This window comes from Scleropages formosus, chromosome 16 (genome assembly GCF_900964775.1).
Source record: "Scleropages formosus chromosome 16, fSclFor1.1, whole genome shotgun sequence".
NCBI classification, from domain to species: Eukaryota; Metazoa; Chordata; class Actinopteri; order Osteoglossiformes; family Osteoglossidae; genus Scleropages; species Scleropages formosus.
The window spans coordinates 18,161,133-18,178,421 of NC_041821.1; the positions used below are offsets into that span (position 1 = coordinate 18,161,133).

General features: G+C 42.3%; 1 protein-coding gene across 7 annotated transcripts in view; it reads left to right on the forward strand.

The window, feature by feature from the left end:
* Positions 1–17,289, forward strand: part of LOC108933602 (lysosomal-trafficking regulator-like) — a 67,409-nt gene that overhangs the window by 32,779 nt on the left and 17,341 nt on the right. For 5 of the 7 annotated variants that reach the window (XM_029258819.1, XM_029258818.1, XM_029258815.1 and 2 more), the window contains exons 16-40: positions 549–739; positions 1,736–1,981; positions 2,070–2,243; positions 2,569–2,718; positions 3,351–3,488; positions 4,675–4,873; positions 5,301–5,411; positions 5,614–6,049; positions 6,771–6,951; positions 7,120–7,289; positions 7,875–8,105; positions 8,485–8,651; positions 9,252–9,407; positions 10,341–10,529; positions 11,454–11,626; positions 11,751–11,960; positions 13,023–13,199; positions 13,410–13,486; positions 13,579–13,767; positions 13,868–14,013; positions 14,632–14,725; positions 14,986–15,047; positions 15,154–15,209; positions 16,012–16,167; positions 16,287–16,531. In XM_029258819.1, coding sequence (XP_029114652.1) covers positions 549–739; positions 1,736–1,981; positions 2,070–2,243; positions 2,569–2,718; positions 3,351–3,488; positions 4,675–4,873; positions 5,301–5,411; positions 5,614–6,049; positions 6,771–6,951; positions 7,120–7,289; positions 7,875–8,105; positions 8,485–8,651; positions 9,252–9,407; positions 10,341–10,529; positions 11,454–11,626; positions 11,751–11,960; positions 13,023–13,199; positions 13,410–13,486; positions 13,579–13,767; positions 13,868–14,013; positions 14,632–14,725; positions 14,986–15,047; positions 15,154–15,209; positions 16,012–16,167; positions 16,287–16,531 — 4,324 coding nt within the window. The remainder of the gene's footprint in view (positions 1–548; positions 740–1,735; positions 1,982–2,069; positions 2,244–2,568; positions 2,719–3,350; positions 3,489–4,674; positions 4,874–5,300; positions 5,412–5,613; positions 6,050–6,770; positions 6,952–7,119; positions 7,290–7,874; positions 8,106–8,484; positions 8,652–9,251; positions 9,408–10,340; positions 10,530–11,453; positions 11,627–11,750; positions 11,961–13,022; positions 13,200–13,409; positions 13,487–13,578; positions 13,768–13,867; positions 14,014–14,631; positions 14,726–14,985; positions 15,048–15,153; positions 15,210–16,011; positions 16,168–16,286; positions 16,532–17,289) is intronic. The other 2 variants (XM_029258817.1, XM_029258816.1) reach the window with 2 other exon arrangements.

Consider the following 17,289-nt stretch of genomic DNA (forward strand, 5'->3'; position numbering starts at 1 on the left):
CTTTAATCTGTGTATGACGTAAAGGAGGGCACGGTGGGTTGGAGTCCTACTTGGGGTGCTGTTCGGGGTGTGTGTTCTCCCCCCCGACCCAGCCTTGCGCCCTGTATTGTCGGGTTAGGCTCCAGCTCACTGCAACCCCACTTAGGACAGGTGGTTTCAGACAGCTTGTGTGTGTGTGATACATTTGAGTGAATCTGAACCTCCTCATAACATTTAATCATCAATGCTAATAGCCCTAAATCTCAGGAATGCTCATATTCGTTGGCACACATACAGTGTAAACATTAAAAAAAAGTATGAATTCCTAGAGCAACTGATTGTATGCTGTAACCCCAGACATTATCACTTTAAGTATTCCTGAGTCTGTTATATTTTGATTTGCTAACCCTAAATCACAACTGTATTTTTCAGTAGGACAACATTTTCTGGAAAAAAAAAATTGTAAAGGTCAAGGAGAATGCTTCTTTCTGATCTTTAAGCTCAGGACAACCTTGTTGAATGCTGAGAAGCACTATTCTTCTGTTGATACTGTGTGCTTCCGACATCAGGTTCCAGGATTGGCTCGGAAGAGGCGCTCTACCTGTATGCCAGCGGGCCGGACTTCATCTCCATCATGCCCTGCAAGTTCGGCAAGCCAAGCGTCAGGTTCTCCAAGTACGTCACGGAAGAAGTGCTGGAATCCGACCAAATCCTGGAACTGCTCCTGAAGAACAAGGAGGTGGACACCTGCCCACTTGCTGTAAGCTAGTTGCTTTGCCCCAAAGACTCTAAAGCAGTTCATTTAAACTATGCTTTTATTTAAAGTGACTAACCAAGTTAGTTGCACATAGATATACAAAAATAGTTGTAAAAGCCCAAAGCAAATACAATGCAGCTTCATTTTACATACAGCATACATAATACAACAGTACAGCTGAAATTCCTTTTTATTCCCCACTCTCATTTTCTCAGAATGAACATCTTAAATAAATTATCTGTACTGACAAGAATTAACTAATTAACCATAAAAACAACAATTCTCTGTTAAGTGCTCATTTGGATGTGCAGCACTATACAGGTCTGTGAGATGGCCTGTTGGAGTAATGCTGTCCTCCCCAAGAACGATAAGCTTCATGTCTTTCAGAGAAGCATTGCAGACATCATGAGTGGAGCTTTTTAGTGTTTGCTCAGAGAATTGTGAGAAGTGTAGAATGAAAATGGAAGTTAAAACAAAAGTATTAACATTTTTACTGTGATGGCATTAAGACAAGTTGTCAAAAAAAAAAAAACTTTAGGATGTTTAGACAACTCTGTGGGTACGTTAACGTACATGAGATTTTGACCTTGGATTAATGGACGGCTAATTGTTTCATTAGTTCTTTTTCATGTAGACTGCGTTGTAACACACTTGTGTAGAGTAGCAGGTGGCGTAGCAGTTGGAGCTGCCATTGAACTCAGAGGTCACAGGTCCAAATGTCACCTCCTGCTGTCGTACCCTTGAGCAAGGTACTTACCCTGAATTGCTCCAATAAATATTACCTAGCTATAGAAATGGATAAATAATGGTAAGTAGCTAAACATTACTACAAATCACTTCGGAGAATAGTGTCACATTCATTAGTAAATATAAATGTAGAGTGTTTGATCTCCACAAATTGTTGAAAGCACTGTGTTATTGTATGGACCAAATCTGAACCCTGTTGTCACATGTGTGATGCTGTCTGTGTATGTGTGTACATCTCTCTCCCATCTTCAGGAGAGCCTGGCGGTGGTTTACACCTCCAGCTGTCCTGCGTATTACACCATCTATGAACCCATCATACGACTTAAGGGTCTGCCCAAAGTGGTGGCCACACAGAGACCTTACAGTGTGAAGGAAGTCCAGAGCCCTGTCTTCAAGCCCCACTCCCTCAAAGCCATGAGCCCCTGTGAACCACAGATTCTGAACAACATAGTTCACCACATCGGAGGAACAAGCTGCTTCCTCTTCCTCTTCGCTCGGGTACAAGACCTCTCCTCTTTGGATGTTCAAGTCTTTTGTGGTGTTGAGGTGTTTCAGTAACTGTTGTATGCTTTCCTTGCCTCCACAGGTCGTGGAGCTCTGTGACTCTGAGAGAACCCAGGCCCTGGCCCTCAAAGTCCTTCTGACACTAGTCAGATATAACCAGCACCGCATCCAAGAGATGGACAGCTGCCATGGTTACGCTATGATCCGTCAAGTTCTGCTTAAATCCAAGTGCATCGTGGGATACCATATGTTAAAGGTCATTTAGAGACTTTGCTGACTAATTCATTGCATAATTAATTGCACTTGTTTTCAATTTTTGGACAGTTGATATTTAGCAGATTTATTTTAAACATGCAATTGCAGTTAAGAAAACGTTTAGTCTTGCAAATACGACACTATAAAACAAAAAAAGAGATCAGTTATTTTCGGAGGAACGTCACAAATAGGATAATTGATCAGTATAGATCAATGTTTTCAGTCTGACTGGTTATCTGTTACTAATGAGAAAATATGCATTTACATGTTCTTTGAGTGTTTGTGATGGGTTGGATACTTATGGGATGATCCCTTTTGTTTTTCAGACACTTCTGGATGGCTGCTGCAGTGAGCCCATCCTTATTGTAGGAGAAGATGGTCAGTTCTGCTTGGATGCGGAGTCCACTGCCCTGCTCCAGGATCTCCAGCTGCTCTCTGAGGTGATGCTAGACTGGAAGGTGTGGTCCAAAGCCCAGGTGTGCATCCCTCTTCAAACCTCTTTTCCACATTTCCTAGAATTGCAAAGAAAATTACATGGGCTTGTTACAGTCACCTAAGGAGACATTCTGTAATACCTCTGAGAAAAATACTAAGACCCACATTTGCAATAAAATGGTCAACTGTACGAACAACTAAAGTGTAACAATATAAGCTGCATTAAGTTTCTTTAACTCAGTTAAAATGTTCCTATGGAAGCAATAATTTTAACAGTTTTATGTCCAGACAGCCGCTAACTCACTGAAGACAGGATTGTAGTTTTTGAACCACGTAGCAAAGAACTGGAAAATTACATCCAGAGCAAGAACGATACATAACTGAATCAATAGAGAACATCCAAGCCTAAAAGCGGTAATGATTTTTATACCCCAGTAAAACTTAATACACAATCAGTGAAACAGCAAGTGTACACAAAGGCAGAATTTGTCAAACAGTTTTAAAGTAAATGTCTAATCTATTGAAGCAACATTGCAGAAGCAATTTGAGAAGGAAGGCATCTTTGTTTTGTCTTGCAAAGAAAAGTCAAGAAAAAGCTTAAAATACCACAACCCAAAAGCTTGTGATGGAGGAGTTATTGATCACTCCCTGATGGGTCCTGTCCTTCCCCTAGGCCCAGGTGTGGGCGACTCTGCTGGCAGCCTTGGAGGTTCTCATTAGAGCCCACCATCCCCAGAAGATGTTCAACATTGGGCAGCTCCTCAAGGCCCAGGTGGTCCAGCGCTTTCTGCTCACCTGCCAAGTGCTGCAGGTATGCTGAGCCATACGAGATCATACAGCTCCTTGTTGTATTTCTCTTTGTATTAAATCCCTTTTACTGTAGCCTTTCATAGATGAAAAAATTTGGTTTAAATCAGGTGATTCTGTTTAGCAGTGTAAGTACCTATGGATGTTTTGGTGTCTCAAAATAGATAATGGGCGACAAGCTGTTTGTGTGAAACAATTTGTATCTGTAGTGTTTACATGTTAATATTTAACTATAATTCAATATGCCCATCCTTCCTTTATCAATAACCACTTGTACTTCTACACTGGGTTGCGGTGGTCCAGAGTCTGTCCTGGAAGCAAAGGGTATGAGACAGGATACACCATGAATGGGTCATCAGTTGGTTATTCTAATGATAATATAAGTAATATAGGTTATTCCTTGGTCATTGTAAATGAAATATTTACTATATATATACAATTATGGGGGTGCGGTGGCGCAGTGGGTTGGACCACAGTCCTGCTCTCCAGTGGGTCTGGGGTTCGAGTCCCGCTTGGGGTGCCTTGCGGCGGACTGGCGTCCCGTCCTGGGTGTGTCCCCTTCCCCCTCCGGCCTTACGCCCTGTGTTGCCGGGTAGGCTCCGGTTCCCCGTGACCCCGTATGGGACGAGCGGTTCTGAAAATGTGTGTGTGTATACAATTATATACATTAATATGGGTGGCACAGCGAGTAGCACTGCTGTGTCACTGCACCTGGGTGGTGCAAGAGGACGTGGGTTTGATCCCCGCTTAGGCTGTGAGGAGTTTGCATGTTCTTGTGTCTATGTGGGTTTCCTCCCACAGTCCAAAGACATGCTGTTCAGGTTCCCCCATAGTGTGTGAGTGACAGAGAGTGTGTTCCACTGATATATGGATGAGTGACCCAGTGTAAGTAGTGTGTCTAGCAGTGTAAGTCACCTTGGCGAATAAGGTTTGTGGGCTGATGACACTACACAGAGTTCATTAGAAGTTGTTTTGGAGAAAAGCATGCTAAAAAGTATGCTAAATAAATAAATGTAAATATGGAAAATTAAAGTTGATCCAAAGGTAAGCAGCCACATCCTATATTTTTGTATCGTGTGTCACTGTATGTATAAATGTATAAATGCTGCTACATTCCAGTCTTTTCTGCAGGGCACAGAAGTGATCTCTGTCATTGTCCTGACTGTGGTCTTGTCACCTTCTCATCACAGGAGCATCAGAACGAGAACCTGACCTTCATCCCTCAGGATGTCTGCTTGTCCTTTGTAAGGATCATCGAAGAGGTGTTAGGCTCCCCGCCAGACCTAGAGCTGCTGCGGCTCATTTACAACTTCCTTCTGGCCATGCATCCAGACAACAACACTTTTGTGTGTCACACACCAGCCAGCTTCTATTTCTCCTTGCACATTGGTGAGCATTTTCCCTCTACCATACCCCTAGAGCTCTTCAGGCCTGTCTTTGCTGCAGGTTGGTGGGCTTCAACTGCAGATTGTTAACTTTACTTAATTACTACATCTTTCATCGAACTTATTTATATTTCCAGTAATTTGACCTGGAACAGTTGTCTGGACCTCAAACAAAAATATTCTAAGGTTATGTAAAATGAAACAGTAAAGGCATCCTGTGCGTTGTACATTGCCTGAGGGCATATTGACGAACATTGTAATGCAGAGCTTGTATTGTACTTCCTCTTTTATGGAAGCTTTGTTTTCTAAGGGCTTGCAGCATATAAGCAAATGAAAAACTGAACTCATGGGTAAACTATGCAACTTACTACTCTATTTCCTCTGGATACCTTATGGTTCGAAACTCAGTGTCTGCCACCCATGTGCTACAGATGGAAAACCCCACCAGGAGAAGACCGTCAGGTATGTGAGACAAGCCAGCAACAGAGGGCAGTCGGCGAGAAGCTCCATAGGCTCCCTCTCCCTAGCAGGCCATGACGAAGGTATGCCATAACATCTGAGGCCATGAAGGTAGTGCTGGAAGTGCCTGTGAAACCTTCTGCATTTGTCATCAGTTCAGAGTGTTTGAATACCTGCTGAACACAAAGGTTGAGATTTTTAATGTTATAGACTGGTATTGTGATCTATGGTGGAGAGAATAGATGTTATTGATTTATTTTTCATCTGTCCTCAACCAAACACCAGGGCTGGATGGTGAGAGGCAGCCTGTGGAAAGCCAAATTGAGGGTCACTTCCCAAAGCTGCCCTCCTTCCAGAGGGCCGAAGAGGAATGCCCAGTGGCAGACCTAGTGGAAAGCAGCACAGAGACCCTGAGGAGCACAGGCTCCGGACAGCTCCTGAGCAGCTGCGAGTCAGCCAAGACTGTGTGTGACTCTAACCTGCACATTCCCACTGAGGAGAAACTGGAGGAGGATGCACTGATTCAACCTGAAATGTTCAATGGCAATCAGCCATTGCAGAGAAGCCAGAGCAACTTTTCTAGCCTGGGCTTGGCGTTCCCTACACAGAACAGCTCAGTGGGCCACTGGTCCAGCCTGGCTGACCACGGCAGGCTCCCCGAACAAAGCGAGAACTTCATCTTCTCCCCTGAGTTTGACAGCACAGATGGCAAAACTGACAGGTACTGCTCTACACTGTTTGCGAAGGCCTGAACTATCGAAGTACTTCTCTGCGATGTAACGTAGTTTATTTTCCTTTGTCCTGTATTTTAGTAAAGTCAATTATTACTTTGATTCTCTGGGAATATCTTTGTCTTCCATCTTCGTACTTATTTGTAACTGAGAATTTAATTACTTTTGTCTTTCTTCGAAAAGCTATCGCCCTGTACCATACAGATGCAACACTGTGAAGTTTACTGTTTGCATGAATTCAGTGTGTTAAACTTACTTCTGGAGCTGCAGTGCATCATATGTTAACATTTACCAGATTTTCAACTTTCTAAAAACAGCTTCTTATTCTATTATTAACCAAGGTTTCTGCTTCTTTATTATATACAACATTTTTACAAAATTAAATTTCCAATATTACAATTTATTTTACAATTTTAGTAGCAAAATTTGGCACCCCCCAATTCTAAAAACTGGCCCTGGGTTTCAGCTACTTTTGGGAGTGATTATTCTACATTATTCATTTTATGGATAATGGAGGGGCTCCTGCTGTTGTTCCCTTGATAAACATGCTTAAGTTTAGTTGTTAGTTGATTAAATACTCATATTGTTGTGTGTACCTGCCAACTTGTCGGCTTGCATCCCAGTAAATGAAAAAAAATCCTCAATGCTTACGTTTTGGGCCATGAAGTAACTGCCTCATGACTGACCTTCGATCTTGTCTTGGTTCTGTAGGTGCAGCACTGAGGACTGTCTAATCATGGTCTGCTGTGGCCTGTACGACCTTCTCAGAAGTGTCTTGCTCATCCTGCCTGACCTCATGTTGGAGGAGGTGGTGGACAAGCTCATCCGGCCCGAAGCACTCATTGTGCTGGTCAACCATTTCTCACCACTTGTCCAGCAGGCGGTGATGAAGGTATGTCAGTCATTGTGCTCTTTCCTCTGACCAGGCAACCCCCACTGAATTGTTGTCTAGCATCTAAAATCAGGAGGGGCTTTGTGTGCTCCAGCCAGCAAGGGTTTGAGTAGAAACAAGAGGAAGTGTTCTTGAACACATTTCAAAAGCACACTCCCCTTTTCTCAGCTTCTGGATACTTACTTCAGCCGGGCCTTCAGAGAGCAGAAGGACAAATTCCTGAAGAACCATGGCTTCTCTCTGCTGGCCAACCAGCTGTACCGTCACCAGGGCACACAGGGCCTACTGCAGTGTTGCCTGGAGATGGTCTTCGGCCGGCCTGTGAGCCTTGAGCAAGAGTGAGTACAGCACAAATTCTGTCACACTACCATTGTGACCTTCTGCTCCAAGGATTTAGTAGCCCATACTTCTGAGTTTTGCTGCTGAGCCAGAGTATCATGCTTGTCTGAATAAATCATGCCCAGAGCTGGTTGAGCTGCAGTTGAGCTCCAATCCACTCTAAATTGCATGTTTTAGAGGAAAACATGTCTACTTTCTTAGTGACACATAAGACAGGTATAAGATGGCCAATTTCTGATGTTATTTTGGTTGAAAGATGATGATAAACATTAATTTATATGGTTCCTTTTAAAAACAGTTTGTCAAAACACTTTACCAAAGAAAGATGATACTGGGACTCTGCATAATCAAGTTTTGAAAGCCCTGATGAAATACTTTCATATTCTGATTCTGATCTAGTTTGGTATCATTGTTTGTTTTGTATCACATTATTTTCTTGCAGATTTGTTTCCAGAAATAAACTGTCATGTTAGTGTCAGCACAATGTAAGAGCAGGCTCTGGAAAAGATGTTTCCATAGCCTGTGCGTCCATTATGTACTCTTTAAAGTCCATCGTCTTCCTTTTCTTTGGTCACATTCCACAGTGTGAACCTAGCGGACCTCGAGAAGGTCAGCTCATTCCGGAAACGATGTGTAATCCCACTTCTGGGCCTGGTAGAGGGCTCCTTGTCCAACAGCACGCTGGTCCACAGCGTCCTGTGTGCCTTGATGCAGCTATTCAGCGCAAGCTCCAAGGTGGCTGATATCCTGTTGGACCATGGCCTGCTTTATGTTGTCCTCAACACTGTGGCAACCCTCAGTGATCGGAAAGGCAGGTGAGGAGTTGGCTGGGATAGTGGAGAAAAGATGGCTGTAAGTGTTTACTGAAACATCTGGCCCATTTGAAAATTTAAACAAATCAAGGGGATTTCTTTCATCCTGTTATAGTAAACCATGTCAGAAGGCACAGATCACAAAGTTGGAAATACCCAGTATGAAATGTTACTCAAGACCGGTTTTGGTTTAAGAAAATACATTTTATTTAGCCCATGGATGACACCTTAAATATCATAATTTGAACTAAAAATCTGCCAACTCAAAAGCAAGAAAGGACTGAGACTGAAAAAATCAGGTCCATGCAGCCCTCAACTGATGATATGGACTTCTTCTTGACTAGTGAAGTGTGAGACAGTTGGTTTTCTTATCTCCTTATAGGGTCATCTTAGATGAACACAAGGTCCTCTTGTGTGACCTCCAGCAGCTGCTGATGTTGGTCACTGTTCACTCCTGCAGAATTTCTGGGGCCCACTACTTCCACATCTTTGAAGAGCTCATCATTCTGCTAAGCCACCTGCAGACTAGCAAGACCCCAGGCACACACGGTGAGACACACAATAAGCTGTTCTCTTGAAACCAGCTCTTTAAGGTCCTGGGATGTCATGTGACTTAAATTTTACTTTGGAAAATAATTAAGAATTCTTTCTAAAAAGTCACTGATATGGTTAAACTTGGAGTTTGTCATGTCTTAAACTTAACCTCTTCAGGTTATTTATTTTCAAGTGTACTTTTTTCGCTGTTTTTGAATATTTCTGTTGCCTGCAGGGCTTAACAGGAACATAACCAGTTTTCCATACCATGTTTTTTACTGTGGCAGTAAAACACATCTAAAAATTTGTAACATTGGATCGTTTTCCTCAATAAATTAATGATCAAATTTTTTTTTTTTTTTTTTTTTCCCCCCTCCTTCTCATTTGTTTAACTGGGTTCTCTTTACCTAGCTTTAGGACTTGTATGAAAATCTGATCGTGGTTTAGGTTAACTTTCATGCACCACTGTAACTTATATTTAACACAAGTACTATGCTCATGTTTATCTAAGAGTCATGTTCACAAGATCAAAGCCATTCTTGCAGCAAAGGGCTTGGTAAAGAGTGGTTTTTCACCCCAGTCTTTTTTCCCCATTTCTTTCCTGGATGTGTGCAGAGATTGCAATTGCGCTGCAGTTCCATGTCCTCCAAGGAGCTTTTAAGTTCATCACAAGCACAGTGAGGCAGAATCTTCCAACAAAGATGAACAGTTCAGATGTACAGCCCATGGCCCAGGACCACCTAATCTACCAACAGCGCAGGAATAGCACAGGTAAGTACAGGAAAGGAATTGTAGAAAGAAAAATGGGACAACATGGACAGAAGCTGGCTATTAAAGCAGTGTAACAAAGCCTTAATTATTTATTAATTGCAAAGACAATTCAAATATTTAAACAAGAATTGTTTTCCCCACGTAAATTCTATATTTTCTTGAGCTGAAGTTCCATAGTGGTGAGTGTCATTCACTTCTTATGATATTTTAAAGTTGTGCCATTGACTATTATGTTGATGGCAACATTTTCATGTTGTGTTGGTTGCTCATCCAACTCAAAGTATTGCTCTCATTGTCACTCATTCATACTGTGGTACTGTGACCATGCAGGACCCTCTGGGGGCCCCGGGGCCCAGCTGTCATGGCAGCTTTTTTCTTCAATGGCTAGACTACAGTCCTTGGAGTCCCCCACCAGTTCATCTGTCCTCAGACCCACATACAGGATACAGAGATGCATATTTTGATAAATGTCTGTCCGTTACAGTTTGATCGCAGCCGTCCACCTGAAGCCAACACTGACATTCTTAATACATGGGGTCTCTGTTTTCAGGTCACTTTGTGGGTTTATCTGTAAACTTCCATGGATTGTTCTTGCAGTCGTTTCCAATTTCTTTGTTTTACGGATTGCAAAATAATATTTAGTTTTCCCCCACAGAAATGGTAACTTGTGTACTACAGTGGAGCTTCTCCTCCTGGGATTTGAACTGTCCATTTCTGCTTACAGAATCCCAACCTTAATTGCAGCCATATGATCTTAGGTTGTCCTCTGTGTTGTCTCCTCTTGGACCTTTGCCTCTTTTGTTAGATATATATCATTGTGCTCAAGGACAGGATTACAGGATGCATCTGGATTATGTCGATTTCAATGCAAGATGGTGTGCCCTGATGGTAATTTTGTGTGTGTGTTTTTTTTTCCATTTGTTTTTCATGTAGGTCGGCAGCGAATCTCCCCGACCCACTCTGAGCTACTGACACGGATGCATTCGGCCGCGAGCGACGAGCTCGTCCGCACGACGCGGAGGAGGATGAGTGAGGAGAGCCCTCTCTGTACTGATGAGGGAGAGCTCACACAGCGTTTGCAGAAGCTTGTGGGCATGGCTGTCGACAGGCTTATCTACCTAGGTACAGGAATGTAGAAACAGCAAACTCTTCTTACACAGCCTATGTCCGCATCCACATCCTGTCCTTTGTATTTATTTACTGTCTTGTACTCTGTTCTCTGTTGCATTGTGGTGTCCAGAGAAACAACATTTCGTTCCACTGTATACAAGCTATATAGAGGAATGACAATAAAAACAACCTGAACTTGAACTTAAAGACCTCAACCGCAGTTGCTCTGAGTTTAGCTTAACACTGAGATCCACAGCTACAAAAGACTGAGTCTCCCAAATCTGAGGAGCTCTGAGAGCCAGAATCTGTGATTTGTTATAGATTCTGTTGCGCATTGTACATTCTTTGGTGCCACATACAGGGTTTTCTCTGCTTGTCTCAGTTTAATCAAGGTAAGCTATGTAAGCATCTTCAGCCAGGATCATAATCTCAGTCAACATCTGTGCGATGAAATTAAAACAAAAGTTAAGAACTCATCAGTCTCCCAGTGTGAATAACTAGGTGTTTTTGTGCAAATTTTCGATGAAATACCTGTTGCAGCCAGCCAGAACATGATAAGCGGTATCGACTGTCAGCACCGAATGTCAACGGCAGGCCAACCTCTTACTCCTCTTTCATTATTTCAATTTGTTTCTTCATAATTAATCGTTTCCCCAGTAATAATTTTTGTAGTGGTGTTTTCCCTTTTTGTTTTTTCACTTTGATAAGATCTTTTTATCAGCAAGATACTGAAATTTATTCTGATTTTTTTTCTTTTTTCTTAATGTTAATTTAAATTTAAATGGCACCAGAGTTGTAACTGCTTTTGCCCCATTATTTTTTGCACACTGTAATCCAGAGAAATCCTAATCGAACTGGCTAGAGGTCTTCATTTGGTTGCTGTTAACATACTGGTGTATTAATGACAGGCTTTTCTTATATTTTTATTCATCAAAGAAGACTATGTTGAGATCCCAAACTTCGCTCAGGCCGCTGAGCAGTCATCAGACCTTGACACACCCGTGGAGTCCACTGTGGAAGATAACAGTTCTGCTGATACCCTGGGCATTGTTGGTAGCTTCCAGAAGGAGATCTTCAAGCTCCTGATTGAGGGCATAAACACTGGTCTGGTCAGTAATGACAGTTCACCTGACACCCATACTCGGTGTAGTGTGTTTCAGGTGTATTTATTGGAAAGGAAGACTGGGAAAACTGGCCAAGAAGCACTCACTCGTGGTGTTGATGTTCTTGCAGGGAAGCTCAGGCAAAAGTGTCGCACCCAAGCAGCAGGTGCAGCGGATTCTGTGGCTGTGCCAGGACGTGTTCCGAGTGCAATTTGGCCGCCTTCTCGTACATTCTCTGAGCCCCACGCAACCACTGAAATACAGAAGGCTCGCTCTGGAGATTGTCTACAAATCCAACCACCCAGACATGCTTCGAGAATATGTTTGCTCATCCTCAGAGGTGAGTGGAGTCATAGGAGGTTGCTGTAACCCAGCTGGAGGTGCAATACATTGCCATCGTGGTGCTAAAATGTGAAACAGGGGCTTTGGTGTTTCACAGAAAAAAAGGTCCACCATTTACAGACCTTGTGATTGAGGTCGTTAGTAGGGCATCATTCAACAATCCTGAAGCCACACCTACCCAAAGTATCTCATTTTTTTACAATATGAGTAAAACAAAGGCGTTGCAGCCATTTTATAATGGTTATAAAGTCATCGAAAGGTGACTACCAGCTTGTGATAGTGGGTCTAGTTCTCCCCCCCCCGGTTGATACCAGATCTGATTAATAAAGAAGGTTGATTAGTCCAAGCTAAATGTTCCAGTTATTTTGGATGAGAATGCTGCGGTGATGCTCTCTAGCAGAATATAAAGTTTACATTTATCGTGTAGCAGATTCTTTTCTCTGAAGTGGCCTGCAACTCAGACTAAATAGAAATGCATTTCACCAACAGATGGAGGGATACAGTTATGCGATTTATGAACAAGCACTTAGTACAATGTCTCTGTTTTTGCCAGTGTGCATTACAGGAATAGCTGTATATAGAATTAGTATAGAGTTTTTTTTAACCAATGAAGTAATGACAGTTTATGAAGCAAGTAGGAAATCAGGAAAGCAGTGGGTGTGAAAGATGTGTTTTTAGACCCTGAAACCTTCAGAAGGATTTAGCACTTCCGAGTGCGATAGGGAGATCATTCCATTACATTGGAGCCTAGACCAAGAGCTTTCAGGCTTTTGAATTTGAACCTCTTGTGCACATAAACACCAAGCGACTGGAGGTGCAGGAGTAAGGCAGGATATACGGGGCATAGCTAGTGATCAGGTCCTGCAGATAGTAGGCCATAACCACAGTGCTGAAGTGGATGTGGGGGTGCTACAGGAAGCTAATTAAGAGAGCATAAGGAAAAATAAAGTGGGGACACTTTGGCAGGTCAAACACAAAGTACTGTGAGTAATATAAAAATACTAAAATATTATTGATATTAAGAACAGTTTTCCTCTCTTTTTTTGCTTCTGTCATACAGTATGGCCCGAAGTTAGCCTTGCACTTACAGGAGTTGCTTACTGATCACAAAGAAAACTTGACAGAAGAGGATCAGCTGGCCTGTACTGTCTTTGTGACCTCCCTCAAGCTTTGTGGCCACTCCTGCATCCCTCCCAAAACCCCATCCAAGCCTGAAAGCATGAAAGTCATGAAAGAGGTGAACATTTCAGGAGAACTCTTTCGATAGTCACCTGTAGTATTGCAGCGAACCAGAGAGAGATCTTTTCTTAGCATGCTTTAAACACTCAGTACAAAAATAAGAAAAATTTTCATGGAAAAAATGTATAATTGCATATAAATGGAATAAATGGCTTTGACATTTCAGCATACAATCTCTTTATGCTCCTTTCACATGTGTATTTTTCAGGATCAACTGAAATATGAGCTGGAGGAAAAAACAAGCAAAGCAACCTGGGAGAAGAAGAATGAACCTGTCCGAAAGAGGTAACACGTACTTTTGTCTGGACAGTGGTTTGGTTTGTTCATCTTTGCTTTGGTCGATTAGCTAGCTAACTGGTGTTTTCTGCCTGTGTTAGCCTCATGCAGCAGCTTGACAGCAAGTTAAAGGATATCTCCAGGATTGCGGCAGATCTGACCCAGGCCATATCCCAGGCCCGATGTACAGAGAAGAAGAAACTGATCCAACACATCAGCAGCCTCTACAAGTTAGACCTAGCTGCTGAGCACCACTGGCAGCAGCTCATACGGCAGCTCACACATGACCGGTGATTGGGGGAAGGTGTTTTACTTTCACAGTGGGGACTCAGTGGAAACCCTGCCGGCAAAGGAGATCTGAGAGATCTTGTGTTTGTCTTCTTGCTTTAGGGCAGTGTGGTTTGATCAGCCGTCCTACCCCACATCATGGCAGCTTGACCCCACAGAAGGGCCTAACCGTGAACGCAGACGGCTGCAGAGGTGCTACCTCACTATCCCGAACAAATACCTACTCAAGGACCGCAGGAAACCAGAGGGTATGCTGGGGCTTGTCTACGTCTTTCGTATCTTAGTCCTCAATCATTATATTTTCTTGTTTCAAACTGCATTAAAAAAAGTTAGTTTTTTCTGACTTTACAGCGATATTGTGTTCCTGCAAAAAAGAAACCTTTGTGCATTTTCATAATCCGAAGATGTAATTACTGTTAGTGTCAGTGGTAAAAAAAAATGCTAACTTGAATTCCTGCATGTCAGTCTGTTTGCTACACTCCTCCGTTGTGTAAATGTGTGAATGATTGTGTGGAATTTAGTCTAACACTGTAAATCAAACGCGTCTGCTAAATGAATAAATGTAAATAACTTTGGATTAAAAAAGTCTCAGCTAAATACTGCAAAACCATTGTAATCGCATTGGAAAAGAGCATTTGCTAAATGGAAGTGTCTTGCGCTGATGGGAGGCGTGTGAAATTCAAGTACAATTCTGTTAAATGTAGAGAGATTCTTTGTAAGAAAAGTCCTCATTAAGTCAAATTTTCCAAACTCAAATGGGCGTATCTGCAGGTATGACTATAAATAGTGTACATTCATGGAACAAAGTAATGTAAATATGTATGAAGTTAAATGCAAGACTTATATGTGCATGCATTGTTTTGCAGAGCTGGTGAAGCCACCCCTCTCTTTCCTTTTTGAGGACAGGAGCCACTCCTTCTCCTCCAGAGTGAAGGACAAGGCCACTACCGGACAGATTAGGTAGCCTTCTTTTGCCCTGCTGTACTAAGCCGCATAGATACGCTGGCAAACCCACACCAGAACACTCCAGAGTTCTCCTTTAGAAACTGAAAATATAAATTAACATTGTGATTACTTTCTTTGTACCAGTTTTTAATAATTTTTTTCACTGTGGACAACAAACACTTTAATACGTGATGGACTGTGTAGTGTGCAGTCTTTGGAAGTCTCCCTGAGCGCTAATACTGAATGCTCTGCTAAGGCCTATGTCCTGCTGACAGGTGCACTGTGAAGTGCATCAGTGTTGCTCCTTCCAGAGAGACTTCAGGGGAGCTTTTACTGGGTGAGACTTGCTCTTCTGTCAGTGTTCCTTATGTTTGTTTGAGCAATGCATATGTCCTCACTGTATACATGGATGTTGATTTGCTGTCTGCCATTCTTGTCAACAGGGAACTCCGCTGGAATGTATTTTGTTGAGGACAACACTGCTGATACCTTTGACAGTGTAAGGTGGTCTTCTATTACACTGTGACATGTTAGTTATTTTTCAGTTAACCAGAGGTATAGTATACTGTATTAGTGCATGCAGACAGTTTATTTTTTAAATTTATTTATTTTGTAAAACCTGAAAGTGAAAGTCGATCCAAACTACAAAAGACAATTGTCAGTGGTCTCTCCCTTTATTCATAGGTTATGTTCTATAAAAATCTTGGACAAAGCTACAACAAAATTAAAAAAAAAAAAAAAAAAATAATAATAATAATCTGTAACATTTCCACTAATCTGTCCGTTATCAATAACCACTTTTCCACAACAGGGTCTCAATCCAGAATTTGACTTGCGTATGAAGTACAAATGACAGAAAGTTAGCCATTCTTGGACACACTAAGAAGGTTTGAAAATACAGGTGGTCCCCAGTTTACAATGGGGTTACGTTCCACAAAACCTGTCGTAAATCAAAAATGCATTTAATACACCTAATACACACATCTGTACTGGGACTGGGAGGATCGCTGCCGCTGCCCAGCATTGTGAAAGAGTATCACTCCGTATATCTCTTGCCCGGGAAAAAAATCAAAATTCAAAGTACAGTTTCTACTGAATGTCTATCACCAGCTAGCTTGTAAATCGGGGACCACCTGTAATGGAAAAATGCTAAAGATTTGAATTATTTTATGCAAGGACCATTTTTCAATGTTCTCTCAATGTTAAGGCTGTCTTCTCCAAGAGCGTGATGGGTAAAAATGTTTTTATTAACTGAGCGGGTTCATGTTTTTGAGCTCTGAGTTCTATGCTCTATGTTGTAGCAGGAGCCCCATGGGGAAATGGAGCCTGCCTCATTTTCCTGGACATACGAGGAGATAAAGGAGGTCCACAAGCGCTGGTGGCAGCTGAGGGATAATGCTGTGGAAATCTTCCTTACCAATGGGAGGACTCTCCTCCTGGCCTTTGACAACACCAAGGCAAGATAGCCGTAAATGTTTGTGCTCTGATGTCAGCCCATGTCTGACTTTGCTGTAAAGTTGAAGAGCAGGAGTAAAGTGCAGAAAAGCCCTGCCTAACAAGCTTCTTCCTCTTGTAGTCTCGTGATACCATCTACCAGAATATCCTGTCGTGTAACCTACCAAACTTACTGGAGTGTGGGAACATCTCAGCACTGACACACCTGTGGAGCTCGGGTCAGATCACCAACTTCGAGTACCTCACCCACCTGAACAAGCACGCAGGCCGCTCCTTCAATGATCTCATGCAGTACCCTGTCTTCCCCTTCATCCTGAGTGACTACAACAGCGAAGCTCTCGACCTCCATGACCCCTCCATTTACAGGTCAGACTTCCTGGTTTAAATAATGTCAGAAGTTGAGGCATCTTTGCAGTATGTCAGGATGCCTTGCCATTGTATTTTGACTTTGTGAAAAAGAATCTGTATCCATGAAAAGTTAAGAAAGCTTTGCTAGAACACTGATGTTTTACTACATCTTATATCTGCTCAAAAGTGGTCCAATCAAGACCATTTAACTTAGTTTTCCATTCTGGGATATGCCAGGCTTGGGGAATAACCAGGTCTGAAACAGTACAGAGTGAACTTAGGAAGTTTTTTTTTTTTTTTAAATTTCATTTCATTTAATAAATAAATGTAATTAAAAGAAAAATGTACATGTGGATAGAGCAACCACAAGCAAAGACAAGGAGCTTTTCTCTGCACCTGCATCAGCATTCAATCCCATCCTAGCTCCACAGTGCCAGTCACCCTTGTCCTTCAGCAGTTCCTTTACACACTGTAGCCATGCCTGACGCTTGTCTCTTAATCAGTTGCAGTCCATAATCCAGCAGATGGTTGTGTTCGCGCTCCTGTGTACCACAAGCAGCCCTCATGTTTTGTGTAATAATTGTACAATGAAGTCTAGAGTATGTATGGAGACTGCAGTGACACACAGTATTCTGTGCAACTAGGATATTTGAACTGAACAGCTTTTATGTCACTGTAAATGACATCAGACACAGCTTTGCCTGTAATCCATTCCTTCGCCTATTAAGGTAGAAGGAGGTAATAATTGGTGTGCTGTGTGGCCCAGCATATAAAAA